Raw genomic sequence first — 27,366 nt, 5'->3', positions numbered from 1 at the left:
GCAAAGTAGTATAGTATATCAGGATGATACGTTTATGTAATAAAATGCATTGTAAAAGAATAACGAGGTACCATTTACAAGACCAAGACAACCAAGGACAAAAGAACTTAGACAAGGGGAATCTAGTGTGGTCATGGAGAGGTCGTTGTGAAGTGGCCCTAACAGATGAGAGAGTTGGGCAGGGAAGGGGGTCATTCTGGTTTTCAGAGCCTGGTGATTGGAACCTGAGCTTTAAGAGGACCAGGGAAGCAGTTTTAAGAAGAGCTGAATCTTGCGAGAGGATGAGTACGGAATGAAGAGGATGAGGGTCCAGAACTGGGAGGCCGGGTTAGGGAGAGGAGCTGGTGAAGGAAATTAAGGAGGACAGAGTAATTGAAGCATGATCGTCCAAGGCCGTGAAAGATGGGGGGCTGAGGCAGGGGTGGGAGTGGGGAGGTTGGGGAGTGGAGGATTCAAAATAAGTAAGTTGATTTAATGTAATTTTAAAATTGACAACTGGTGTAGCAGTTTCAGTTAAAAGTCATGTTTTAATTGAAGGGTTGAGGGAGAGATCTGGCTAAGGAAGTGAAGGCAGTGCTCACAGACTGCTTACTGGGACTTCTAGTTTTTGGTATGGCAACATTCCTGCAGTGAGAATTTAGAGAGGGACCTGGTAGAATAAACTGGACATCAGGAGACGTGGAATAAACCTCACTTTGCCATTGAATTAGCCACGTTCCTTTAGACACGTCATGTATGTTACTGTGATCCCTACTCTATTGTAGATGGAACGTGTTGTGTTTGTTTACTGCGTCCCATTCCCTGTCATCAGGAGACCATAGTCTCTCCCCAGTTGTCTTGAGCTGAAATGACAGGGACTTTCGGGGTCTCTCATGGAAGAGGACACATTTACTGCCCAGAAGGGCTGTCCAGTAAAGGAGTGCAGGGGACTCACTGAGAGGCCTTTCTTCCTCGTCTGCAGCTGTGGACAGGGTGAAGAGACCGTCCCCTGAGTCCCAGAGCAGCAACCTCTGGGTCATCGTGGGCGTGGTCGTGCCGGTGCTGGTGGTGATGGTGATCGTCGTCATCCTCTACTGGAAACTCTGCCGCACGGACAAATTGGACTTTCAGCCTGACACCGTGGCCAACATTCAGCAGCGTCAGAAGGTAAGGGACAGACCCCTGCCCCCGCGTTCACGTGAGCGTCTTGTGGACTGGGGTAGGGCAGGTCAGGCTCCTGGTACTGAAGGACAGGGGAGAGAGCTGGTCAGGAAATCTTTTGGCTTTAGTGGTGGTGTCCCTTTGCCTCCATGTTTGCTTAGAAACCCAGGTCTTCTGTAGTATTAAATCCATGCCCAGAAGATGAAGCCGTGTAAAGGCTCAGCAATGCTGTGGGCTCTGAGTTCCACTGTGATTTTATTTTTGAGATGTTCAGTTAGAAGATCACATCCATTCTGTGTATGAATTCTGATCTATTTTAACCCTGGATATTTTCAGAGAACAAGAGCCAAGGAAGATTTTCTTTGATCTGTGTATCTATTTCTTTCATACGCAGCTCTGCTGGCCGGCTCCTTTATTTTCCGTCCAGCATATTGCAAGACTAGTTGTCCACCTTGATCAAGACCACATAATCATTAAAAAATGGTAACACATGCCTTAAACATTTTAACTTTATAGATATATATACACAGACACACAGACACACAGACATATATATATATATATATATATATATAAAATTAGTCTTTATTTGACAATCTTTAAAAAAAATTTGGAGTGTCAGTCTACCAAAAGGAATTCTGTGTGGTCTTTCTTGTGAAGAAACAACACACATAAGGCATCAGCTGCAGTTTCCAGTTTGGGTTTCTTTAGGAAAGAGCAAAGCAACCTGAGTACAAAATTTTCTAGATTTTTTTCAGTATCCCCCCCTCCCACCCTACTCTGCAGTCTTTTAGAGTTAATTCTCGTATGCCTAATTTGACAGCAGTTTCTTTTTTCTTTCTTTTTTTTTTTTTTTTTTTTAGCAGCTCCTTTTCCGTGTCTTTCCAAGGCATTCAATTTAGTTTTTATGGTAACAGCAGTTAGTTCCCTTCTCACACTTAGGTTTCGACAGTGTCTGCAGTATTTGTCACATACAAATTTCAGAGCGAGGACATAGCCTCTTGGTCAGCATCCAGCTCCGCGGTGAGCAAGAACGTGCCAAGTAAGAGAAGAGCTCGTTAGGTGCAAACACTGAGCTCAGCACGCTGGTCAGCCACACCCAGGGCGTGGGAAGTGGTGGTCGTGGACTCTGTTTATTAACATGTACCCACTATGGGTCTCACACATTTAGAGGACTCACTTGACTCTAAAAGATTGCTAAGAAAAAGCAAGCCCGGGGCAGAAGAACAAGAAATAAAGGATCGCCCTATTAACCTTTTAATTTTACTCTGATTTTCTGGGTATAAAAAAATTCTGCACATTATCAACCTAGACCTGATGGATGAAAAAAATAAGTGTTATTTAAAAGTTCATTTTGTTTGTAAAAGTAAATGAAGAACATTCTTTTTCTTACAAATTAAGTAAGAAATGCAAAGTTTTTTTTAAAAATAAATTTATTTATTCATTTATGTAATTTTTTTTTGGCTGCATTGGGTCTTCGCTGCTGCACGTGGGTTTTCTCTAGTTGCTGAGAGTGGGGGCTACTCTTCGTTGTGGTGCGCGGACTTCTCATTGTGGTGGCTTCTCTTGTTGCGGAGCACAGGCTCTAGGCGTGTGGGCTTCAGTAGTTGTGGCACACAGGCTTCAGTGGTTGTGGCTCGCGGGCTTTAGAGCGCAGGCTCAGTAGTTGTGGCGCACGGGCTTAGTTGCTCCGTGGCATGTGGGATCTTCCTGGAGCAGGGCTCGAACCCGTGTCCCCTGCATTGGCAGGCGGATTCTTAACCACTGCGCCACCAGGGAAGCCCCCAGAAATGCAAACTCTTGATTAAATTGCAAGCTTATGGTTACCCAGTATTTTGGAAGCAGTTTCTACTAAGGTTATATTTATTACCTATCTTCATTTATTATTTACATAGTCTGCTAAGGTCGTTTTGTTGTTAGACTGGTGAATAGCATGGAAAAAACCTGGAAAAAAGTCCTTACTATACTAAATGATTCAGTGTGAATTTCATCGTAATGAGATCAACAGTAGGTTTGGAAATGCTTTTGTTCTGGTGAAAGAGTGTTGTTACAGAGAGATTGAACCAGTGTAGATGGTTATATATTTAGGTCAGTAACGTGCCGTGCTTCCAAACATAAACACTCCTGTTGGGAAGCCCATCCATTGTCTGTTACTCCACTAAACTATCAGAGGACAGCATCCCTTGAGTTCACAGCAGACTATTGCGCAAGCTTTCGCCTTCTCCCACTTTTACTTCTGAAAGAGTCTCACGTCCCAGATGTTGCTGTACATCGAAATGGACAGTTTCCAATAGAACTTCAAGCCTTTGGAGTCCCTCTTCTGCAAGAGCTGCCTGGATTTGTGCATTCCCTTTTACAGCATCTTTGCAGGAACGGTCTTCTGCATGGAGGACTCCCTGAGAGAACAGGTGTTTTCTGACCCTGTTAGGAGCGTAGCAGGGTCTTTGTTTTGCTGGCAGAGGCACTCACCATATAGATCTTGTCATGCTTTTATAGTAAGAAAATGATGATTTCTATTTAGTTTAAAAATAAATATCTCTACTTCATAAGCGTTTCTTCTAAGATTATCTGGCCATAGTGAAGGGCCTCCAGCCTATTCCTTGGGGCACTTTGCAAAGATGCTGTCTTCCCTGTGACTGCGAGAGCTCTTTTTCCTTCTTGTGCCGCTCTGTGTTTTCTCTCTATGCTCTGCTCACCCCGCCCCCTGACGGCGCTTCACCACTACTCTCTGAAATCTTCTAGCAAATCCCAGAGCTGCAAACATCTGGAAACGATAAATCTGCTGACCCAAAGTCCACACCCCCTTCTTCTTGTAACCAGAAGGAAACCTCTTCATATTGTCTGGGAGTAGATTAGTTTTGAAATATGATGAGAGAGGCCATTCTGTCTTATTCTGAAGCAGGGTCTTTTAAAATTTCTAATGATAAAGAAAAAAACCCCTAACCCATGTCTTTCTTTTATCTGTATTCCCTTTAATCTGTAGCCCAAAGGCATCACTTTTTTACTGCTCCCAGTAAAATTGCAGCTTGGACCCGCCTCGCCCTGTTGAGGTTCTGTTTAAGGACATGAGTGGCATTGGCTAGATGCTGCCGGCCCTGCGGAAACTTGTTCCTTCTGCCGGGACAGGCCACACCCCCTGGTTGGCCTAGGACCCCGGTTCCTAGCCGGCTGGCACTGTGGGCAGCCAGATGGAGCTGCCTCAGCCACTGATGTTCATTCACCAGACGCTGAGCGTTCGCTCTCAGCCAAGCAGGGCTGGGCTGGGTGGCGAGCACAGAGAACACGCGGTCCCTGCCTTCGCGGGCTTTCACAAGGGGGAAGGGCAAGCAGCTAGAAGCTGACACGCAGCAGCGGAAGTCTGTCCAGGGCGCTGAGGGAGTACGGGCAAGGGGCTGCCGCTCCTGCGTCTGGAGGTTGAGGAGGTGACGTGGGCCCAGGCAGGAAGGACGGAGCAGAGGTGAGTGGGAGGACGGGCACAGCCAAAACCGGGGCCACAGAAGTAGGCAGGAGCCATTCTTGGAGGGGTTTATGGGACACGTCAGGGGGCGGAGGTGACGCTGTAGGCCCTGGCAGCCACTGAGGGGGTCTCGGGGGCGGGGGGAGGAGCTTGGACACGTCTGTGTTTGGAACCGCCACTGAAGGGGCTCAACGGGTTGAAGCGAAGCTCCAAGAGCGTTTCTTCCATCTGGGCCGAGTTCATCTCGTCCGTCCCCCTCTGCAAGGATCCTGGTAACAGCTAAAGTGTTGGTGGTTTCCGTGCACCCACGTGATTTGCTGCCGCCTGGGGGCGGGAGAATCTTGGAGGCCTGCTCGCCACCTCCCGGACCTCAGGGTGACCAGCGGCCCCATGCTGGGCTGCCGTGGAGACCCGCAGGTGGCAGTGGGTCCGCCTTGTCTTCACCTCCTGAATGGAAGCAGCGTGCTGGCTGTAGTGACTTTTCACACACCGCACCCATCAAACAGCAGGCGCTTGAACAATGGCTCTCTCGTCAAGGCTGCGCATTTTTATTCAGCCACTTTGGGGATTTGCTCTGTGGTTTCTCTTGTCATCTTAACTGCTCCTTCCCAGGGGTTCAGGCTAACCCGAGTATTGGGGACTTCACTCTTTCGTGTTCCATCTGGGTCGCATTTATATTTATGGCTTACGTGTTTTAAAATTCATCAGGCGTCTCTCCTGTTACTCGGCTGACCTGCTCTACCAGCCCACCCTGACTTGTCAGCGACATATTCCGAGGAGATACAGACAACGGGGTCTGTCCCTTCTCTGATATATTAAAGAAAGAAGGAACAAAAGAGCCGTCTTTCCTCAGAAAACCTGGGTCCTAATGGGAATATTGAAGGCACTAATGAACTGTGACTCTTTTATAAAATGCTGACTGACGCTTATTCTGCATGTGGAGGCTGGAGGCACAATACAGCCAAACTTAACTCTAGATTTTTTTTAAGACTTGGAAAAACTAGAAAAAGTGTTCCAGAAAATGAGGATGAAACCAAAGGAGCCAATTCCGTAAGTGAGGAGGACAGCGTTTTCTCTAATTTTTTCCTTCTGTGTAGACGGCGTTTGTTTTGTGTGTAAGCAAAAAAACTTCTACTGTTATAAAAGGAGGTGACTCACCCAGCCTGAGAGACGTCAGGGATCTAATGAACGTATTTAAAGATATTAGTCGGGGGGCTTCCCTGGTGGCGCAGTGGTTAAGAATCCACCTGCCAAGGCAGGGGACACGGGTTCGCGCCCTGGTCTGGGAGGATCCCACATGCCGCGGAGCAACTAAGCCCGTGCGCCACAACTACTGAGCCTGCGCTCTCGAGCCCGCAAGCCACAACTACTGAAGCCAGCACGCCACAAATACTGAGCCCGGGTGCCACAACTACTGAGCCTATGCTCTAGAGCCTGCGAGCCACAACGACTAAGCCCGCGTGCCACAACTACTGAAGCCCGTGCGCCTAGAGCCTGTGCTCCGCAACAAGAGAAGCCACCGCAATGAGAAGCCCATGCACCGCAACGAAGAGTAGCCCCCCACTCGCCGCAACTAGAAGAAAGCCCGTGCACAGCAATGCAGCCAAAAATAAATAAATATAATATAATAAATAAGTAAAAAACATTAAAAAAAACTAACCGCGTTTCCGTAAAGACAAGCAAAAAAAAAAAAAAAAAAAAAACTTACCAGAAAAAAAGATATTAGTCAGAATTAACAAAAACCAGCAGGACTTTAAGGCTATAACGGATGTATATTTCATATGACATCTACCCTTTTCTTGGTTCCCCACAAAATCCAGTAAGTTTGATGCTTCAACTGACCTTTTTGAAATTCATTCAGTCATCAGATATTTATTGAGGGTCTACCACGTGTCACGTCCTGTTGCTGAATTACAAAATTTTGTATCTAAATTTATATCTATAGCTATATCTGGTCTCTGAGAACTTTCAGCTGACTATATTAACTGCTTGATGTTTCATTGACCAACAGCAATAACATTGCTGTCAATCTCATTTGCCTGGTGCCTTGGCATTTATGAAGCATTTTGACATTGTCAGGGAGGAAGAAATTTCTAGGTTTTCCTGGCTGGTCTACAAATTAAATTGACCTGAGACAGGTTAACAGGAGAAAATCACAGAAGGGTTTAATAACATGTATACATGGGAGAGACCCACGTATAGAACTGAGTAACTCACCAAAATGACCCAAACCCTCACCTTAAATATCACCTTCAGCTAAAGACAAAAGAGGATGTTGGTGGTGGTTTGGGACTTCAGAGGGGAGGAAGGCAGTTCGTATGGAGATGGAAAAGCAAATGTTTGCTAAACAAATGCCTGCTGGGCCAGTCAGAGACAGGGGACACAGACAGGAGTGGTGATAGCTCTCTTTCTGGAATAGGTCCTCTGTCTGTATTCTGTTAGGCAGTTGGTGGGGGAAGGGAATATCAAACTTTCTTCCTGAGTCTTTTGGGCCTTGATCGTTTTCAGCTTGAAATAATCCGCATGCCAGAGAGACATTTGGGGGTAGCAAATTTTGTTTCCCTATGACATATACATACGTACAATGTTTCTTACATGAACCTGAGATCGTGTCAGGGAAGGCATTTAGTTCCTGGACTTGGGTACAGACTGCACCAAGGAAGCAGTACTGTCCATATTTTTCCCTTATCACTTTGGAGACCTTTGCTTAGAGGAGGCAATCTGGGGCTCCTCCTTCAATTTTGGTAAAGCAAATCATCTAAGTTGCAAAAGAGGTGATGTTGATGATTAAATGACTATTGATTATATCTGTTATTCTTTCACTTACTTATTTAAATATTTATTTATTTATGTACTTTTGGCTGCGTCCGGTCTTAGTTGCAGCGCTCGGGCTTACTTGCCCCGTGGCATGTGGTATCTATCTTAGTTCCCCAACCAGGGATCGAACCTGCACCCTCCTGCATTGGAAGGTGGAGTCTTAACTACTGGACCACCAGGGACGTCCCTATTCTTTCATTTAGAGGCACCTTATGGAGCTAAAATGAGGTGCAGCTGGGGTAAAAGCAGACACACGGATGACGGTGTGCTTCTTCTATGAAGTAGAAGAAGGATCCTTCAGAAAGGAGAAACCAGAAGTTTATATACAGAAGTTGTCTGTTTGGAATTTGATTCCTTTAAAAGGGCTACATGCCCCTAGGAAGGTATACACCCCCAGAGGTTTGGGGAGCCCAGCTGAAGATGGCTGGTAGGTCGGGGGGAGTCCTGGAGCTGCAGGTTTGGGCTCATTGTTTGGGAAACAGCGTTTGTGAGCCGAGGACTGCGTGCCACTCACAATCTGCCCTTGTGTGGTGAAGTAGACTGCTGGTAACACGATATCATTAACTTAGAAAATATAGGCACGCCAGTCTTTGCCTTTTGTTTCTGAGCAGTATCTTTGTGAACTCTATTTATAGTAAGTTCTGTCCCCCTCTGCTGGCATAAGCCATTATTGCAGGCTACTTTCCTTCTACCCATCCAGCCTAGATTTTTAGTGCTAAAAGACCTTAAGAGATCACAGATCGAAGCCATTGACGTTGTCACTCATCTGTGCATAAAGTTAGCACAAATACGCCAAAACCTTTCACTTCTACATGCAGTATATTGTCTAGAACAGCTCCTTAGATGGGTTAGCCTTTGTCTTCTGACTGATAGGACTCTCTGTGGGTGTGGAATTCAGCCCGATGGGACTGCATGTGGGGGTCCTCCCAAGGAGACCCTTGGTACAACTATTAATATGTGGTTTATTTTCCTCTACTTTGTAAGCTCGAATAAAGGAAACGGCTAACACCCACCCCTGGCACTTTCAGTGTCGCCAAAATAGTGCCTCACCTTTATTGCCCACGTTCCTGTACCTCTTCAGACCTCTTTCTGTCTTAGCACAGGCCTAGAAGCTGACCCTGGACTCTGTGGTCGCAGGGCTCACAGGGTTTTTGTTGTGGGTTTGCTCTTGGTACCCGGTATCCCCTGGTAGGGCTTCTGCATCCACCAGTGTGAGCGGTGCACTTGAGAAGACTCCTCTCTCCTTCATCTCTGTGCCCCCATTACCTCTGTTGGCCACTCCTTTCTAGAAATTCTTTATTCCCTTGGCTTCTGTTACATTGAAGTGTCCACATTCTTCTGTTTCTTTGAAGTCGTCTATTTTGTTCCTGGCTTCCTTTTCCTCCTCTTAGCTGCAAACTGTTAGATGTTCTCCAACGTTTTATCCATAGGCTCTGTTTTCATCTTGGAAAATCTCAACTCCCCTACGTGTCACCTTCTATACAGATGCTCTCAAGGTCACACCTCCAGCCTGAGAGTTCCCCCAAGCTTGTCCTCTGTTTCCAGCTACACTGAGCTACTTTTCTTCGGAGCTTTTCCTGCCATCTAAAACTAAGCATGTGTGGAGTGAAACCTGTCTTTTTACCTCTTTGTCATCATTCCTTCGCAACTCACCTTTTTCTCTTAATGTCACATCTACCGTTTGGGATACCCTGAATGTAGCTTCATGTCAGCACTGCAGTCTTTCTCCCCTTTGCCTCTCGAGTCTGTGTTCAGCTTCCGTGTCCTTCTGCCTGGTCTCTAGAGCTGTTCATTCCTTCCCATTTTCCAGAGCTTTTCATTTCTTCCGATTTTCATTGCTGAGGTTTGGGCCCAGGCGTTCGTCATTTCGTGCACGTAGTACTGTTGGGCCCTCTGACTGGTCTCCTTTTGTCCTAAATGCTTGCATTTTAGAAATCTGCCTCTTTAGAAACATTTAGTGGTTTTCTGCTCTAGCAGCTGGCATGTGGAGTCATCTACATACAGGCTGGCCTTCTCTCATTCCCCTACATCCTGACCGTTCGAGTGCAGCTAATGTAATCTTCTCCCAAACCTCAAGTCTTCTCTGGTCCTTGACACAACTTAGAACAATCTCTGTGTAGCCACCTCTTTTTATTTCCAAGTTCGGCCTGTCCTCTGAGGCCTGGCACAAGTCCCCAGTCTCTAGGAAGAATATCTCACCCCACGTCACCCTCTGGAATTGTGTAGCTGCTGTGACAGCGGTCAGGGATTGTCTTGTGATGTCTTTTGTATTATGGTCTAAATATTTAATCCTTGTACTTGAATCTGTAGCAAGTATCTGTCTTTTCTGCAAACTCTAGGTATAAACCTTGCACAGGTCAATGCTTTAGAGATGCATGTTGAGCCGGATGGGTAGAATTGCAAGCACAGTCTTGGGTCAGAAGCTGGCACTCACAATCTTGCCAGCCCTCACAATCTCATCTTACAGTCCTCGGATTCAGATTGATTTCCCGTGTGTGTGTGTGTGTGTCTGTGTGTGTCTGTTTCAGTTGCAGATCCCTAGTGTGAAGGGCTTCGACTTTGCTAAGCAGCATCTGGGTCAGCACAATAAAGATGATATACTGATCATTCACGAGCCAGCACCGCTGCCAGGACCTGTGAAGGACCACACCACGCCCTCTGAGAATGGAGATGTGCCGAGCCCCAAGGCAAAGATCCCTTCCAAGAACGTCCGTCACAGAGGAAGGTTCTTACTGGGCTTTCTGTATTGTTCTCTATCGTGGCACGCGTTTTTGTTTTCCATGTGTCAGTTTCCAGTAGCAGAAAGGCTGATGGTGAGTGTTGTCCGGGTCTGCAGCCTGGAAGACTGACAACATTTGCCCAAAGTCAACGAAACTGATGGCTCTTGATCCACTCTAATGGACTCTCAAAGGGGGCCTGTGTGCTTTCCTTCCCCAAAGTGTTCAAGATTATAAATCACTGTCCGTCATGGTTTGGTGGTCCGCCTGGAACTTCATTAGGGATTGACCAGCTCTAGGGTACATACTGTGGGGTGACCATGCCAGGCCCTCTGGAGGTGATATTAGGAATAATGTATAAAAAAATGCATGGCCTATGATACACACTCAGCCAGTATCAGCTCTGCCCTTGCCCGTTATGCCAGCCACTGGAGCTGTGGCTTCCTTGCTTGGTCTGCAGGTGACCTTCATCATATCCTTCTTTCCTTGCTTGGCTTTTCTCCATGTGCTCCTCTTGTCACCCTTGTTAGCGTGTGTGCATGGATTCTTCATCGCCTCCCCCTGCCCAGCTCCCCATTCCCAGTTAATTCCCATTCCACTTATCAAAATTAAGCGCACAGAGAACTGCTTGCTAACAGACTACCTACCGTGGCCCTGTGACCCTGTGACCCTGTGAGACGGGCTACAGCTGTGTGAAGACACGGTTCAGAATCAGGTTTTATTAACTTGACGTTAGATCAAAGCATGTTCAGGCTTTGGTGTTGAAGCCTCAGATTATCAGCTTTCCTTTGAGCTTTGGAACTCCAAATCCCGATTTTCTGCTGAGAAGGGGAAAGTGTGTGATCATACCAACATTCAAAATGATCTTATAATTTCTGACTTAACAAAAAACCTACTCCAGGGTTTCTGGCCTAGTTTTAAGAATTTAATGAATGTTAGAACACACTCTTTACAAAAGAAGATGAATAATGTAGAGAGAGATCATTTGCTTCATTACTTTGCAGAGTGAGAGTAAATCAAATCCTTAAAGATGATTGAATATGCTAGTACAATGTAGCAGGGTCTTTTTTTCTCCTCTGGTAGCCTCATCCTAAACATTTAGCCACAACATCTTAATGTTCTGCATGGTTAATATCATATTTTAGCATGTCTCAGGGGCACCAGAATGTCTCGGCATTTCAGGAAGCCCAAAGAGAAGGGGTGTTAACTGAGTAAGGATTTTCACTAGCCTGGTGCAACCTGGGTTCTGTGACACCCTTGCTTTTTATATATAGAATCAAATCTCAGCGATAATCATTGCCTTTGTGTTGTAAGTGTAGGCTTCTTCCAAAGATCTGGAGTTATATGGGGTGACTGCAGAACTACCCTGGCTTCCTAGGAATTCTGCAGACCCAGCTAACGCCTAACCGAGCTTGAACTCCAGATCCTCTAATCCAACCCACGCCAGCCCCGGACTGCAAGTCCAAGCCCAGGGAGCTGGGGGACCATCTTCCACGGGGTACCTGGTTTCCTACCATGTGTTGAAATGAGCCCACTGAGCCATTTAGTCAGCTGTGTCAAGCTGTCTTCACAAGGTGACTGTGTGCTATTAATGTGGTCCTTGAAGATGCCAGGCCACGAAACAATGTTCTGGACTGTTTGATTTCTCCCACTTTTGCCTGGAAGCCTGACTTCCACATCCAAATGAATGTGACCTTCCCCCCCCCCCCCCTTCTTTCTTTTTCCTAATGTTTGTATTTGTTTTGTGTCTGCAGAGTTTCTCCCTCAGATGCTGACTCTACAGTAAGTGAAGAGTCCAGTGAGAGGGAAGCAGGGGACAAGACTCCAGGAGCGGTGACCGATGGCAAGTCCCACAGAGCCCTGCAGAGTGGTCTGTGACCCTTCTTGTTCTCCACTTTAAAAGTAGTAATTATGAGGGAATTCCCTGGTGGTCCAGTGGTTAGGACTCCGTGCTTTCACTGCTGAGGGCTGCAGGTTTGATCCCTGGTCAGGGAACTAAGATCCCACAAGCTGTGTGGTGTGGCCAAAAAAAAAAAAAAAAAAAAAGTAATTATGAGGTTCCAGTAGACTAGGGTTTTATACTTCAAATGCAGAACATTAAAAAAAAAACCAAAATCTGTGCAGTAGAATATTCATCGTTCGTTTAGTGAATTTCTCAGATTGACTGTCACCATCTAACACTGTTTTTGTGTCTGCATTGGGATGGGGCCATGCTAGAAGTTAGAGATTCACCGATATATTTTGAGGTTAACAGTCACCTTCTTTTTTTTAAATTTTTATTTATTATTTATTTATTATTTATTTTTGACTGTGTTGGGTCCTCGTTTCTGTGCGAGGGCTTTCTCCAGTTGCGGCAAGCGGGGGTCACTCTTCGTCGCGGTGCGCGGGCCTCTCACTATCGCGGCCTCTCTTGTTGCGGAGCACAGGCTCCAGACGCGCAGGCTCAGTAGTTGTGGCTCACGGGCCTAGTTGCTCCGCGGCATGTGGGATCTTCCCAGACCAGGGCTCGAACCCGTGTCCCCTGCATTGGCAGGCAGATTCTCAACCACTGCGCCACCAGGGAAGCCCTTAACAGTCACCTTCTACTCTAGTGGCAGCTCCTAACGATTTTCCTCTCTGAAGGACAAGGAGGAATCAAACTAAAACCAGAGTCTCAAAAACTGCATCCAGGATTCAGTGACCTTTTTGGGAGCCTGTTCAAGTGTCTCACAGTTGTCACTGTTAGAAAGTTGATTATTTCTCGTAGGTCCAAGTGCATTACATTTGGTCCTGGTCCTAGATCTGTCTTCCGGAAATAGTTGAGTGTGATTAGACGGTTTAGCATATATTTCCATGTGTTGTCAGATGCTGTAACTCCTTAGGCCACGTATGAAATGTACTTCACTCCCCTTCTAAAGAGTATTGTCATAAAAGTTATGCCCTGCGGTAGAACTAAGCCCATAGGTCTTAGTAGACTTGGAGCATTTTTTGGCTTGATGACAAGGTAGCTTGGTTTTAGTTGAATAGATTCTGTTAAATGTGCTGGTACAGCTCTTATACTTGCTGGAGCTTTATTTATGCTTCAGGTGCCTCAGGATATCATTTTTATTTTTATTTATTTATTTATTTGGCTGCGCCACTTGCGGGGTCTTAGCTCCCCTACCAGGGATTGAACCCAGGCCCTTAGCAGTGAAAGCGTGGAGTCCTAACCACTGGACCACCAGGGAGTTCCCAGGATATCATTTTTAATAGTAATTTTTATACTTACATTTTCATCACAAATTTCTTTGTATAAAGATGCAGTACAGAGTGAACCATATTCTATAAATGAATGGATTCTGGTTGGAAGCTGGAGGGCCTGTTCTGTCACTGTCATGTTTGTGACTTTGTATGTCCCTTAGTCTTTGGGGCTCCTGTGGGACTAAACTAGCTGGTTTTTGAGATTCCTTCCAGTTTCTTCCAGTTGTTTCTTTTTTAATGTTAAAAAAATACCCCTTAGAATAAGGGGTGAATAAAGAATTTTTTCTTTAGCTCTAATTTCATAGAATCTTAAAAATTATTTAGCACTATGGTAACAGGTGTACTGTTTCAGATAGACAGGATTAAAATCTAATTTTCATTCTGGGAAAGAAATATTTGGGGAAAAAAAATCAGCTCTGGAGTTTCTTAATTTCTGTTAATTGCATATCTGAGAAAATCTTGCTTTTAGTTCCTGTTTTTAAGTCCTTACTGATAGTATTAGAACCAGTATATTCTACATGGCTAACAAAAATCAAATATCACTCTCAACATATATTTAAAATCCAAGTAGTAAGCATGTCAGTGTTGGGACTCGACTCAGAGTTGACCATGGAAGGAGACAAGAGGGCTAGATGTTCTCGTGGGTCCTAGAAGCTCAGATGCCGCTATTTTGATTTGAAAATGCACCAGAATTTGTACATTATTTTCATGCTTTAGAAAGATGGTTTTCTCACTACAAATATCGATTCACCTGCAAGACTTTATTTACTTCTTTAAAATTTTAATGCTGCCGTAAAGGTGTTTTATTGCTTGCCTAGAACTTAGTTAATTAAATACCCTATACAAATATTCTGAATTTTTATTCATAGCTTTTAAATTATTTTGTAATTCACATAAAAATCCATCTTGTGTTGCAAATCCTAATGAAATACAAATTAATGGAGGCGGAAGATTGCTTGAGAACCATTCTGGGTCCCTCCTGCATGCTGCCCTGGGACCACTGTTGCCGCTCACGACAGCGGGTGGCGTGGCTGCTGGGTCTCTTTAGACTCCTTGGCAAGGCTTTCGATGGCTGTCACAAGTCATCCAGCATTTTCAGGGGCCACCTTGCAATGGAAGCTGAGAAAAGACCATTGTTTTGGTTCTGGGTCAGTTCAGTGTTGTACTTTATTCCTTCCCAGCTAACCAGTTTTGGAAGGTGGCTAGACCATGATGCATACCTTTACAACCTTCGAGACCCTTATGAGATTATTCACTCTGTGTTCAGTGTCCCTGCGTTCACAGTTATTGCAGTTTTAGAATAAGTCACATCATTACCACTGCTTCCCCTTAGCAAAGTTGTGAAGACGGCTGAGGTTTGGAGTAACACACGTTCCTTAAGTGAAGGCAGCTACGTTCAGGCTACCAGTGCTGTGTCCAGGCATAATTCTAGTTTTCTCTGTCTCCTCTTTATCATCAGGAATAAACCACGTAGGTAAGGATGGCTAAATGCTGAGTATTTTCTTTATGCTCTCCGTAGGTTGCATGTATGCAAGGCTGTGATTTTTAAGTAGTTAGAACTTCATTAATTTGAATTCAGCAAATCCAGATTCTGGACTCTCACATAGGAACTAAGCTGACATTTACTTTTGCACATGCTAAGGAGTTTGCAAAGCAAATTAAATTTTTAACAACATTGTAGGGTGACTCTTTTGACTACATATAACATCAGAGTTTTTCAAGTAATTGTGGAGGACACATTTATAAAATGATTGAGACCATAAATTATAACTCTCCTCTTTTCATTATAGTGAATTCCCAGAGGCCTCTTCGAGGTAGAATTTTATAAACTTAGTTGAGATGGCTAGTCATTTACTCATCCAGTTAGCAAATGTTTACTAAGGGCCTGTGATGGGTTAGGTACTGGGATAGGATGAAGACGAAGAGACAGATGTGATCCCTGCCTCACAGGATATTAATGTGGGTCACAGGCTTAGTATTAATGCAGTGTGATGTATTTACCTATAGATAATGAAACTAATATTTCTTTAAAAATGTTCTGTTGCTTCGGTATTTCAGTAATTCAGATTGCCTTTTCCTGTGTCATTCTGCTTTGTGGGCGTTATCCTATACTGTAATTTCTATCATTTTATATATATATATTTTTTTGTTTGTTTTATAATATTTGAAGAGAAAGGACTTTAATCCAAAGTCCCTACTTGCCTTAAGGCAGGATTCACACAGTATTGATCTCTACGTAGCTCTTGTACTTTCCATTGGTCGTTATTATCCAGGTAGTTTTTTTTAAAAAAAATTGTGCAGTGCAAAGCAAACAATAAAAAACTGTGTTTATAATATGTATTATATATATATTTCTATATATAATAACCCAGTTTATTTATATGTATGGAGATATATGTATGTGTATATATATAATATATGAATATGACAAATAAAAAACTGCTCTTTTCAGCCTTTTGGAAGGGCTGGGTTCCAGGCAGTATAGAAGTTGAGGGTTTTCTGCATGTCCCCTGCTTCTCCTGTTGCAGTTGGTGAATTATAGAGCGAGGATCCAGGTGGGGAGTGGGATGGGGCACGGACAGGAGTCACTCACAGGCCGGCAGCTCCCTCGACCCAGGCAGGCAGACAGCATGGGGGGAGAGGCCTTTCTTCCTGGTCACCTTTGCACCCTGACCTTGTTACCATCCTGGAGGAAAGCAGTCTCAGCCTTAGGTATCAGTAGCTTAATGGGACACCCTTTGTGACATTTGCTGTCACTTTAAAAGTTTGGGTTAGCAAGGCTAGCCTTATCTGGTGAAGCTAATTATCTCCCTCTAGGCTTCTTGCCTGTAATCTGAGTAGCTGCAAGGGATGAATGGCGGTGTCTGGCTGTGCTTGTATTGTGCAAATGGTCAGGCTCCCTCCAGGCAGGGAGAGAAGGTTGGAGAATAGCCTGAATCCAGACAAGTAGGCCTCCTCCACAAGAGAGATGTCTTCATTCACAGAGCTATGCACATAATTTCTAATCACTTGGGATAGCAAATGCATATAATCCAAATTGAGAGGAAGTACAAAGATTTATGTACCACTGATGTGCATTCCTTCTATACAATATCAACTACTACTCCTTACTGCTTTGCTCAACACTTTTTTCTTTTTAATTTTTAAATTAAAAAAATTTTTTTATACAGCAGGTTCTTATTAGTCATCAATTTTATACACATCAGTGTATACATGTCAATCCCAATCTCCCAATTCATCCCACCACCAACCCCACCGCCCCGCCGCTTTCCCCACCTGGTGTCCATACGTTTGTTCTCTACATCTGTGTCTCAATTTCTGCCTGCAAACTGGTTCATCTGTATCATTTTTCTAGGTTCCACATACATGCGTTAATATACGATATTTGTTTTTCTCTTTCTGACTTACTTCACTCTGTATGACAGTCTCTAGATCCATCCACGTCTCAACAAATGACCCAGTTTCGTTCCTTTTTATGGCTGAGTAATACTCCATTGTATATATGTACCACAACTTCTTTATCCATTCATCTGTCAGTGGGCATTTAGGTTGCTTCCGTGACCTGGCTATTGTAAATAGTGCTGCAGTGAACATTGGGGTGCATGTGTCTTTTTGAATTACGGTTTTCTCTGGGTATATGCCCAGTAGTGGGATTGCTGGGTCATATGGTAATTCTATTTTTAGTTTTTTAAGGAACCTCCATATTGTTCTCCATAGTGGCTGTATCAATTTACATTCCCACCAACAGTGCAAGAGGGTTCCCTTTTCTCCACACCCTCTCCAGCATTTGTTGTTTGTAGATTTTCTGATGATGCCCATTCTAACAGGAGTGAGGTGATACCTCATTGTAGTTTTGATTTGCATTTCTCTAATAATTAGTGATGTTGAGCAGCTTTTCATGTGCTTCTTGGCCATCTGTATATCTTCTTTGGAGAAATGTCTATTTAGGTCTTCTGCCCATTTTTGGATTGGGTTGTTTGTTTTTTTAATATTGAGCTGCATGAGCTGTTTATATATTTTGGAGATTAATCCTTTGTCCGTTGATTCGTTTGCAAATATTTTCTCCCATTCTGAGGGTTGTCTTTTCGTCTTGTTTATGGTTTCCTTTGCTATGCAAAAGCTTTGAAGTTTCATTAGGTCCCATTTGTTTATTTTTGTTTTTATTTCCATTACTCTAGGAGGTGGATCAAAAAAGATCTTGCTGTGATTTATGTCAAAGAGTGTTTTTCCAATGTTTTCCTCTAAGATTTTTATAGTGTCCAGTCTTACATTTAGGTCTTGAATCCATTTTGAGTTTATTTTTGTGTATGGTGTTAGGGAGTGTTCTGATTTCATTCTTTTACATGTAGCCGTCTGGTTTTCCCAGCACTACTTATTGAAGAGACTATCTTTTCTCCATTGTATATCCTTGCCTCCTTTGTCATAGATTAGTTGACCATAGGTGCATGGGTTTATCTCTGGGCTTTCTATCTTGTTCCATTGATCTATGTTTCCGTTTTTGTGCCAGTACCATATTGTCTTGATTACTGTAGCTTTATAGTATTGTCTGAAGTCAGGGAGTCTGATTCCTCCAGCTCCGTTTTTTTCCCTCAAGACTGCTTTGGCTATTCGGGATCTTTTGTGTCTCCATACAGATTTTAAGATTTTTTTTTCTAGTTCCATAAAAAATGCCATTGGTAATTTGATAGGGATTGCATTGAATCTGTAGATTACTTTGGGTAGTATAGTCAGTTTCACAATATTGATTCTTCCAATGCAAGAACATGGTATATCTCTCCATCTGTTGGTATCATCATTAATTTCTTTCATCAGTGTCTTATAGTTTTCTGCATACAGGTCTTTTGTCTCCCTAGGTAGCTTTATTCCTAGGTTTTTTTTTGTTGTTGTTGCAATGGTAAATGGGAGTGTTTCCTTAATTTCTCTTTCAGATTTTTCATCATTAGTGTATAGGAATGCAAGAGGTTTCTGTGCATTAATTTTGTATCCTGCAACTTTACCAAATTCATTGATTAGCTCTAGTAGTTTTCTGGTGGCATCTTTAGGATTCTCTATGTATAGTGTCATGTCATCTGCAAACAGTGACAGTTTTACTTCTTCTTTTCCAATTTGTATTCCTTTTATTTCTTTTTCTTCTCTGATTGCCCTGGCTAGGACTTCCAAAACTATGTTGAATAATAGTGGTGAGAGTGGACATCCTTGTTTTGTTCCTGACCTTAGAGGAAATGGTTTCAGTTTTTCACCATTGAGAATGATGTTTGCTGTGGGTTTGTTGTTTTTGGCCTTTATTGTGTTGAGGTAGGTTCCCTCTATGCCCACTTTCTGGAGAGTTTTTATCCTAAATGGGTGTTGAATTTTGTCAAAAGCTTTTTCTGCATCAATTGAGATGATCATATGGTTTTTCTTCTTCAATTTGTTAACATGGTGTATCACATTGATTGATTTGCGTATATTGAAGAATCCTTGCATCCCTGGGATAAATCCCACTTGATCATGATGTATGATCCTTTTAATGTGCTGTTGGATTCTGTTTGCTAGTATTTTGTTGAGGATTTTTGCATCTGTATTCATCAGTGATATTGGTCTGTAATTTTCTTTTTTTGTAGTATCTTTGTCTGGTTTTGGTATCAGGGTGATGGTGGCCTCGTAGAATGAGTTTGGGATTGTCCCTTCCTCTGCAGTTTCTTGGAAGAGTTTGAGAAGGATGGGTGTTAGCTCTTCTCTAAATGTTTGATAGAATTCACCTGTGAAGCCATCTGGTCCTGGGCTTTTGTTTGTTGGAAGATTTTCAGTCACAGTTTCAATTTCATTACTTGTGATTGGTCTGTTCATATTTTCTGTTTCTTCCTGGTTCAGTCTTGGAAAGTTATACCTTTCTAAGAATTTGTCCATTTCTTCCAGGTTGTCCATTTTATTGGCATAGAGTTGCTTGTAGTAGTCTCTTAGGATGCTTTGTATTTCTGTGGTGTCTGTTGTAACTTCTCCTTTTTCATTTCTAATTTTATTGATTTGAGTCCTCTCCCTCTTTTTCTTTTTTTTTTTTTAAACATCTTTATTGAAGTATAATTGCCTTACAATGGTGTGTTAGCTTCTGCTTTATAACAAAGTGAATCAGTTATACATATACAATATGTTCCCATTTCTCTTCCCTCTTGCATCTCCCTCCCTCCCACCCTCCCCATCCCACCCCTCTAGGTGGTCACAAAGCACCGAGCTGATCTCCCTGTGCTATGCGGCTGCTTCCCACTAGCTATCTATTTTACATTTGGTAGTGTATATATGTCCATGACACTCTCTCACCCTGTCACATCTCACCCCACCCCCTCCCCATATCCTCAAGTCCATTCTCTGGTAGGTCTGTGTCTTTAGTCCCGTCTTGCCACTAGGTTCTTCATGGCCTTTTTTTTTTTTTTTCCTTAGATTCCGTATATATGTGTTAGCATACTGTATTTGTTTTTCTCTTTCTGACTTACTTCACTCTGTATGACAGACTCTAACTCCATCCACCTCATTACAAATACCTCCATTTCATTTCTTTTTATGGCTGACTAATATTCCATTGTATATATGTGCCACATCTTCTTTATCCATTCATCTGTCGATGGACATTTAGGTTGCTTCCATGTCCTGGCTACTGTAAATAGAGCTGCAATGAACATTTTGGTACATGACTCTTTTTGACCTATGGTTTTCTCAGGGTATATGCCCAGTAGTGGGATTGCTGGGTCGTATGGTAGTTCTATTTGTAGTTTTTTCAGGAACCTCCATACTGTTCTCCATAGTGGCTGTATCAATTTACATTCCCACCAACAGTGCAAGAGTGTTCCCTTTCCTCCACACCCTCTCCAGCATTTATTGTTTCTAGATTTTTTGATGATGGCCATTCTGACCGGTGTGAGATGATATCTCATTGTAGTTTTGATTTGCATTTCTCTAATGATTAATGATGTTGAGCATTCTTTCATGTGTCTGTAGGCCATCTGTATATCTTCTTTGGAGAAATGTCTATTTAGGTCTTCTGCCCATTTTTGGATTGGGTTGTTCGTTTTTTTGTTATTGAGCTGCATGAGCTGCTTGTAAATCTTGGAGATTAATCCTTTGTCAGTTGCTTCATTTGCAAATATTTTCTCCCATTCTGAGGGTTGTCTTTTGGTCTTGTTTATGGTTTCCTTTGCTGTGCAATAGCTTTTAAGTTTCATTAGGTCCCATTTGTTTATTTGTGTTCTTATTTCCATTTCTCTGGGAGCTGGGTCAAAAAGAATCTTGCTGTGATGTATGTCATAGAGTGTTCTGCCTATGTTTTCCTCTAAGAGTTTGATAGTGTCCACCCTTACACTTAGGTCTTTAATCCATTTTGAGTTTATTTTTGTGCATGGTGTCAGGGAGTGTTCTAATTTCATACTTTTACATGTACCTGTCCAATTTTCCCAGCACCACTGATTGAAGAGGCTGTCTTTTCTCCACTGTATATGCTTGCCTCCTTTATCAAAGATAAGGTGACCATATGTGTGTGGGTTTATCTCTGGGCTTTCTATCCTGTTCCATTGATCTATATTTCTGTTTTTGTGCCAGTACCAAACTGTCTTGATTACTGAAGCTTTGTAATATAGTCTGAAGTCAGGGAGCCTGATTCCCCCAGCTCCATTTTTCGTTCTCAAGATTGCTTTGGCTATTCGAGGTCTTTTGTGTTTCCATACAAATTGTGAAATTTTTTGTTCTAGTTCTGTGAAAAATGCCAGTGGTAGTTTGATAGGGATTGCATTGAATCTGTAGATTGCTTTGGGTAGTAGAGTCATTTTCACAATGTTGATTCTTCCAATCCAGGAACATGGTATATCTCTCCATCTATTTGTATCATCTTTAATTTCTTTCATCAGTGTCTTATAATTTTCTGCATACAGGTCTTTTGTCTCCTTAGGTAGGTTTATTCCTAGATATTTTATTCTTTCTGTTGCAATGGTAAACGGGAGTGTTTTCTTAATTTCACTTTCAGATTTTTCACCATTAGTGTGTAGAAATGCAAGACATTTCTGTGCATTAATTTTGTATCCTGCTACTTTACCAAATTCATTGATTAGCTCTAGGAGTTTTCTGGTAGCATGTTTAGGATTCTCTATGTATAGTATCATGTCATCTGCAAATAGTGACAGCTTTACTTCTTCTTTTCCGATTTGGATTCCTTTTATTTCTTTGTCTTCTCTGATTGCTGTGGCTAACACTTCCGAAACTATGTTGAATAATAGTGGTGAGAGTGGGCAACCTTGTCTTGTTCCTGATCTTAGTGGAAATGGTTTCAGTTTTTCACCGTTGAGGACAATGTTGGCTGTGGGTTTGTCATATATGGCCTTTATTATGTTGAGGAAAGTTCCCTCTATGCCTACTTTCTGCAGGGCTTTTATCATAAATGGGTGTTGAATTTTGTCAAAAGCTTTTTCTGCATCTATTGAGATGATCATATGGTTTTTCTCCTTCAGTTTGTTAATATGGTGTATCACATTGATTGATTTGCGTATGTTGAAGAATCCTTGCATTCCTGGGATAAACCCCACTTGATCATGGTGTATGATCCTTTTAATGTGCTGTTGGATTCTGTTTGCTAGTATTTTGTTGAGGATTTTTGCATCTATGTTCATCAGTGATATTGGCCTGTAGTTTTCTTTCTTTGTGACATCTTTGTCTGGTTTTGGTATCAGGGTGATGGTGGCCTCGTAGAATGAGTTTGGGAGTGTTCCTCCCTCTGCAATATTTTGGAAGAGTTTGAGAAGGGTAGGCGTTAGCTCTTCTCTAAATGTTTGATAGAATTTGCCTGTGAAGCCATCTGGTCCTGGGCTTTTGTTTGTTGGAAGGTTTTTAATCACAGTTTCAATTTCAGTGCTTGTGATTGGTCTGTTCATATTTTCTATTTCTTCCTGGTTCAGTCTCGGCAGTTTGTGCATTTCTGAGAATCTGTCCATTTCTTCCAGGTTGTCCATTTTATTGGCATAGAGTTGCTTGTAGTAATCTCTCATGATCGTTTGTATTTCTGCAGTGTCAGTGGTTACTTCTCCTTTTTCATTTCTAATTCTATTGATTTGAGTCTTCTCCCTTTTTCTCTTGATGAGTCTGGCTAATGGTTTATCAATTTTGTTTATCTTCTCAAAGAACCAGCTTTTAGTTTCATTGATTTTTGCTATTGTTTCCTTCATTTCTTTTTCATTTATTTCTGACCTAATCTTTATGATTTCTTTCCTTCTGCTGGCTTTGGGGGTTTTTTGTTCTTCTTTCTCTAATTGCTTTAGGTGCAAGGTTAGGTTGTTTATTCGAGATGTTTCCTGTTTCTTGAGGTAGGCTTGTATTGCTATAAACTTCCCTCTTAGCACTGCTTTTGCTGCGTCCCATAGGTTTTGGGTCGTCGTATCTCCATTGTCATTTGTTTCTAGGTATTTTTTGATTTCCCCTTTGATTTCTTCAGTGATCACTTCGTTATTAAGTAGTGTATTGTGTAGCCTCCATGTGTTTGTATTTTTTACAGATCTTTTCCTGTAATTGATATCTATTCTCATAGCGTTGTGGTCAGAAAAGATACTTGATACGATTTCAATTTTCTTAAATTTACCAAGGCTTGATTTGTGACCCAAGATATGATCTATCCTGGAGAATGTTCCATGAGCACTTGAGAAAAATGTGTATTCTGTTGTTTTTGGGTGGAATGTCCTATAAATATCAATTAAGTCCATCTTGTTTAATGTATCATTTAAAGCTTGTGTTTCCTTATTTATTTTCATTTTGGATGATCTGTCCATTGGTGACAGTGGGGTGTTAAAGTCCCCTACTTTGATTGTGTTGCTGTCGATTTCCCCTTTTATGGCTGTTAGTATTTGCCTTATGTATTGAGGTGCTCCTATGTTGGGTGCATAAATATTTACAATTGTTATACCTTCCTCTTGGATCGATCCCTTGATCATTATATAGTGTCCTTCTTTATCTCTTGTAATAGTCTTTATTTTAAAGTCTATTTTGTCTGATATGAGAATTGCTACTCCTGCTTTCTTTTGATTTCCATTTGCATGGAATATCTTTTTCCATCCCCTCACTTTCAGTCTGTATGTGTCTCTAGGTCTGAAGTGGGTCTTTTGTAGACAGCATATATATGGGTCTTGTTTCTGTATCCATTCAGCCAGCCTGTGTCTTTTGGTGGGAGCATTTAATCCATTTACATTCAAGGTAATTATCGATATGTATGTTCCTATTCCCATTTTCTTAAATGTTTTGGGTTTGTTATTGTAGGTGTTTTCCTTCTCTTGTGTTTCTTGCCTAGAGAAGTTCCTTTAGCGTTTGTTGTAAAGCTGGTTTGGTGGTGCTGAACTCTCTCAGCTTTTGCTTGTCTGTAAAGGTTTTAATTTCTCCATCACATCTGAATGAGATCCTTGCTGGGTAGAGTAATCTTGGTTGTAGGTTTTTCTCCTTGATCACTTTAAGTATATCCTGCCACTCCCTTCTGGCTTGCAGAGTTTCTGCCGAAAGATCAGATGTTAACCTTATGGGGATTCCCTTGTGTGTTATTTGTTGTTTTTCCCTTGCTGCTTTTAATATGTTTTCCTTATATTTAATTTTTGACAGTTTGATTAATATGTGTCTTGGTGTGTTTCTCCTTGGGTTTATCCTGTATGGGACTCTCTGTGCTTCCAGGACTTGATTAACTATTTCCTTTCCCATATTAGGGAAGTTTTCAACTATAATCTCTTCAAATATTTTCTCAGTCCCTTTCTTTTTCTCTTCTTCTTCTGGGACCCCTATAATTCGAATGTTGGTGCGTTTAATGTTGTCCCAGAGGTCTCTGAGACTGTCCTCAGTTCTTTTCATTCTTTTTTCTTTATCCTGCTCTGCAGTAGTTATTTCCACCATTTTATCTTCCAGGTCACTTATCCTTTCTTCTGCCTCAGTTATTCTGCTATTGATCCCATCTAGAGTATTTTTAATTTCATTTATTGTGTTTTTCATCATTGCTTGGTTCCTCTTTAGTTCTTCTACGTCCTTGTTAAATGTTTCTTGCATTTTGTCTATTCTGTTTCCAAGATTTTGGATCATCCTTACTATCATTATTCTGAATTCTTTTTCAGGTAGACTACCTATTTCCTCTTCATTTGTTAGGTCTGGTGTGTTTTGACCCTGTTCCTTCATCTGCTGTGTGTTTTTCTGTCGTCTCATTTTGCTTATCTTACTGTGTTTGGGGTCTCCTTTTCACAGGCTGCAGGTTTGTAGTTCCCGTTGTTTTTGGTATCTGTCCCCAGTGGCTAAGGTTGGTTCAGTGGGTTGTGTAGGCTTCCTGGTGGAGGGAACTAGTGCCTGAGTTCTGGTGGATGAGGCTGGATCTTGTCTTTCTGGTGGGCACGTCCACGTCTGGTGGTGTATTTTGGGGTGTCTGTGGCCTTATTATGATTTTAGGCAGCCTCTCTGCTAATGGATGGGGCTGTGTTCCTGTCTTGCTAGTTGTTGGCATAGGGTGTTCAGCCACTGTAGCTTGCTGATCATTGAGTGATGCTGGGTCTTGATGTTGAGATGGAGATCTCTGAGAGATTTTTGCCGTTTGGTATTACGTGGAGCTGGGAGGTCTCTTGTGGACCAGTGTCCTGAAGTTGGCTCTCCCACCTCAGAGGTACGGCCCTGATGCCTGGCTGGAGCACCAAGAGCCTTTCGTGCACATGGCTCAGAGTAAAAGGGAGAAAAAATAGAAAGAAAGAAAGAAAGAGGCTATAATATAGTGAAGTAAAATAAAGCTATTGTAAAGCAAAGCTATACAGACAAAATCTCACCCAGAAGCATATACATATACACTCACAAAAAAAGGAAAAGGGGAAAAATTAATATATCCTGCTCCCAAAGTCCACCTCCTGAATTTGGGATGATTCGTTGTCTATTCAGGTATTCAACAGATGCAGGCACATCAAGTTGTTTGTGGAGTTTTAATCCACTGCTTCTGATGCTACTGGGAGAGATTTCCCCTTCTCTTCTCTGTTCGCACAGCTCCCGGGGTTCAGCTTTGGATTTGGACCCGCCTCTGCATGTAGGTCGCCTGAGGGTGTCTGTTCCCCACCCAGACAGGACGGGGTTAAAGGAGCAGCTGCTTCGGGGGCTCTGGCTCATCCAGGCCGCGGGGAGGGAGGGGTATAGAGGAGGCGGGACGAGCCTGCGGCGTCAGAGGCCGGCGTGATGTTGCAACAGCCTGAGGCGCGCAGTGCGTTCTCCCGGGGAAGTTGTCCCTGGATCACGGGACCCTGGCAGTGGCGGGCTGCACAGGCTCCCGGGAGGGGCGGTGTGGAGAGTGACCTGTGCTCGCACACAGGATTTTTGGAGGCGGCAGCAGCAGCCCCAGCGTCTCATGCCCGTCTCTGGGGTCCGAGCTGATAGCCGCGGCTCGCGCCCGTCTCTGGAGTTCGTTTAGGCGGCGCTCTGAATCCCCTCTCCTCGCGCACCAGGAAACAAAGAGGGAAGAAAAAGTCTCTTGCCTCTTCGGCAGCTGCAGACTTTTTCCCGGTCTCCCTCCAAGCCAGCTGTGGTGCGCTAACCCCTTCAGGCTGTGTTCACACCGCCAACCCCAGTCCTCTCCCTGCGGTCTGACCGAAGCCCGAGCCTCAGCTCCCAGCCCCGCCCACCCCGGCGGGGGAGCAGACGAGCCTCTCGGGCTGGTGAGTGCTGCTCGGCGCCGAGCCTCCGTGCGGGAATCTCTCCGCTTTGCCCTCCGCACCCCTGTGTCTGCGCTCTCCTCCGTGGCTCCGAAGCTTCCCCCCTCTGCCACCCGCAGTTTCTGCCCGCGAAGCGGCTTCCTAGTGCGTGGAAATCTTTCCTCCTTCACAGCTCCCTCCCACTGGTGCAGGTGCCGTCCCTATTCTTTTGTCTCTGTTATTTCTTTTTTCTTTTGCCCTACCCAAGTACGGGGGGAGTTTCTTGCCTTTTGGGAGGTCTGACATTTTCTGCCAGCGTTCAGTGGGTGTTCTGTAGGAGCAGTTCCACGTGTAGATGTATTTCTACTGTATCTGTGGGAAGGAAGGTGATCTCTGCATCTTACTCTTCCGCCATCTTCTCCCACCTCCTCTCCCTCTTTTTCTTGATGAGTCTGGCTAATGGTTTATCAATTTTGTTTATCTTCTCAAAGAAACAGCTTTTAGTTTTATTGATCTTTGCTATTGTTTTCTTTGTTTCTATTTCATTTATTTCTGCTCTGATCTTTATGATTTCTTTCCTTCTGCTAACTTTGAGTTTTGTTTGTTCTTCTCTCTCTAGTTCCTTTAGGTGTAAGGTTAGATTGTTTGAGATTTTTCTTGTTTCTTTAGGTAGGCTTGTATAGCTATAAACTTCCCTCTTAGAACTGCTGTTGCTGCATCCCATAGGTTTTGGATCGTCGTGTTTTCATTGTCATTTGTCTCTAGGTATTTTTTGATTTCCTCTTTGATTTCTTCAGTGATCTGTTGGTTATTTAGTAACGTATAGCCTCCATGTGTTTGTGTTTTTTACGTTTTTTTCCTTGTAATTCATTTCTAATCTCATAGTGTTGTGGTCAGAAAAGATGCTTGATATGATTTCAATTTTCTTAAATTTACTGAGGCTTTATTTGTGACCTAAGATGTGATCTATCCTGGAGAATGTTCCATGTGCACTTGAGAATGAAGTGTAATCTGCTGTTTTTGGATGGAATGTCCTATAAATATCAATTAAATCTATCTGGTCTATTGTGTCATTTAAAACTTCTGTTTCCTTATTTATTTTCATTTTGGATGATCTGTCCATTGGTGTAAGGGAGGTGTTAAAGTCCACCAGTATTATCGTGTTACTGTCGATTTCCTCTTTTATAGCTGTTAGCATTTGCTTTATGTATTGAGGTGCTCCTATGTTGGGTGCATATATATTTATAATTGTTATATCTTCTTCTTGGATTGATCCCTTGATCATTATGTAGTGTCCTTCCTTGTCTCTTGTAACATTCTTTATTTTAAAGTCCACTTTATCTGATATAAGTATTGCTACTCCAGCTTTCTTTTGATT

General features: G+C 42.8%; 1 protein-coding gene across 1 annotated transcript in view; it reads left to right on the top strand.

The window, feature by feature from the left end:
• The window catches only part of KIAA1549 (KIAA1549 ortholog), a 154,012-nt gene that overhangs the window by 79,453 nt on the left and 47,193 nt on the right, over positions 1 to 27,366 (top strand). Inside the window, exons 10-12 of the mRNA XM_068549539.1 lie at positions 962 to 1,146; positions 9,943 to 10,139; positions 11,886 to 12,001. Coding sequence (XP_068405640.1) covers positions 962 to 1,146; positions 9,943 to 10,139; positions 11,886 to 12,001 — 498 coding nt within the window. The remainder of the gene's footprint in view (positions 1 to 961; positions 1,147 to 9,942; positions 10,140 to 11,885; positions 12,002 to 27,366) is intronic.

The sequence above is a fragment of the Eschrichtius robustus genome, chromosome 8, assembly GCF_028021215.1.
Source record: "Eschrichtius robustus isolate mEscRob2 chromosome 8, mEscRob2.pri, whole genome shotgun sequence".
NCBI lineage: Eukaryota > Metazoa > Chordata > Mammalia > Artiodactyla > Eschrichtiidae > Eschrichtius > Eschrichtius robustus.
Note: the sequence above shows the minus strand (reverse complement) of the source record. Positions and strands in the feature narration are given on the sequence as shown.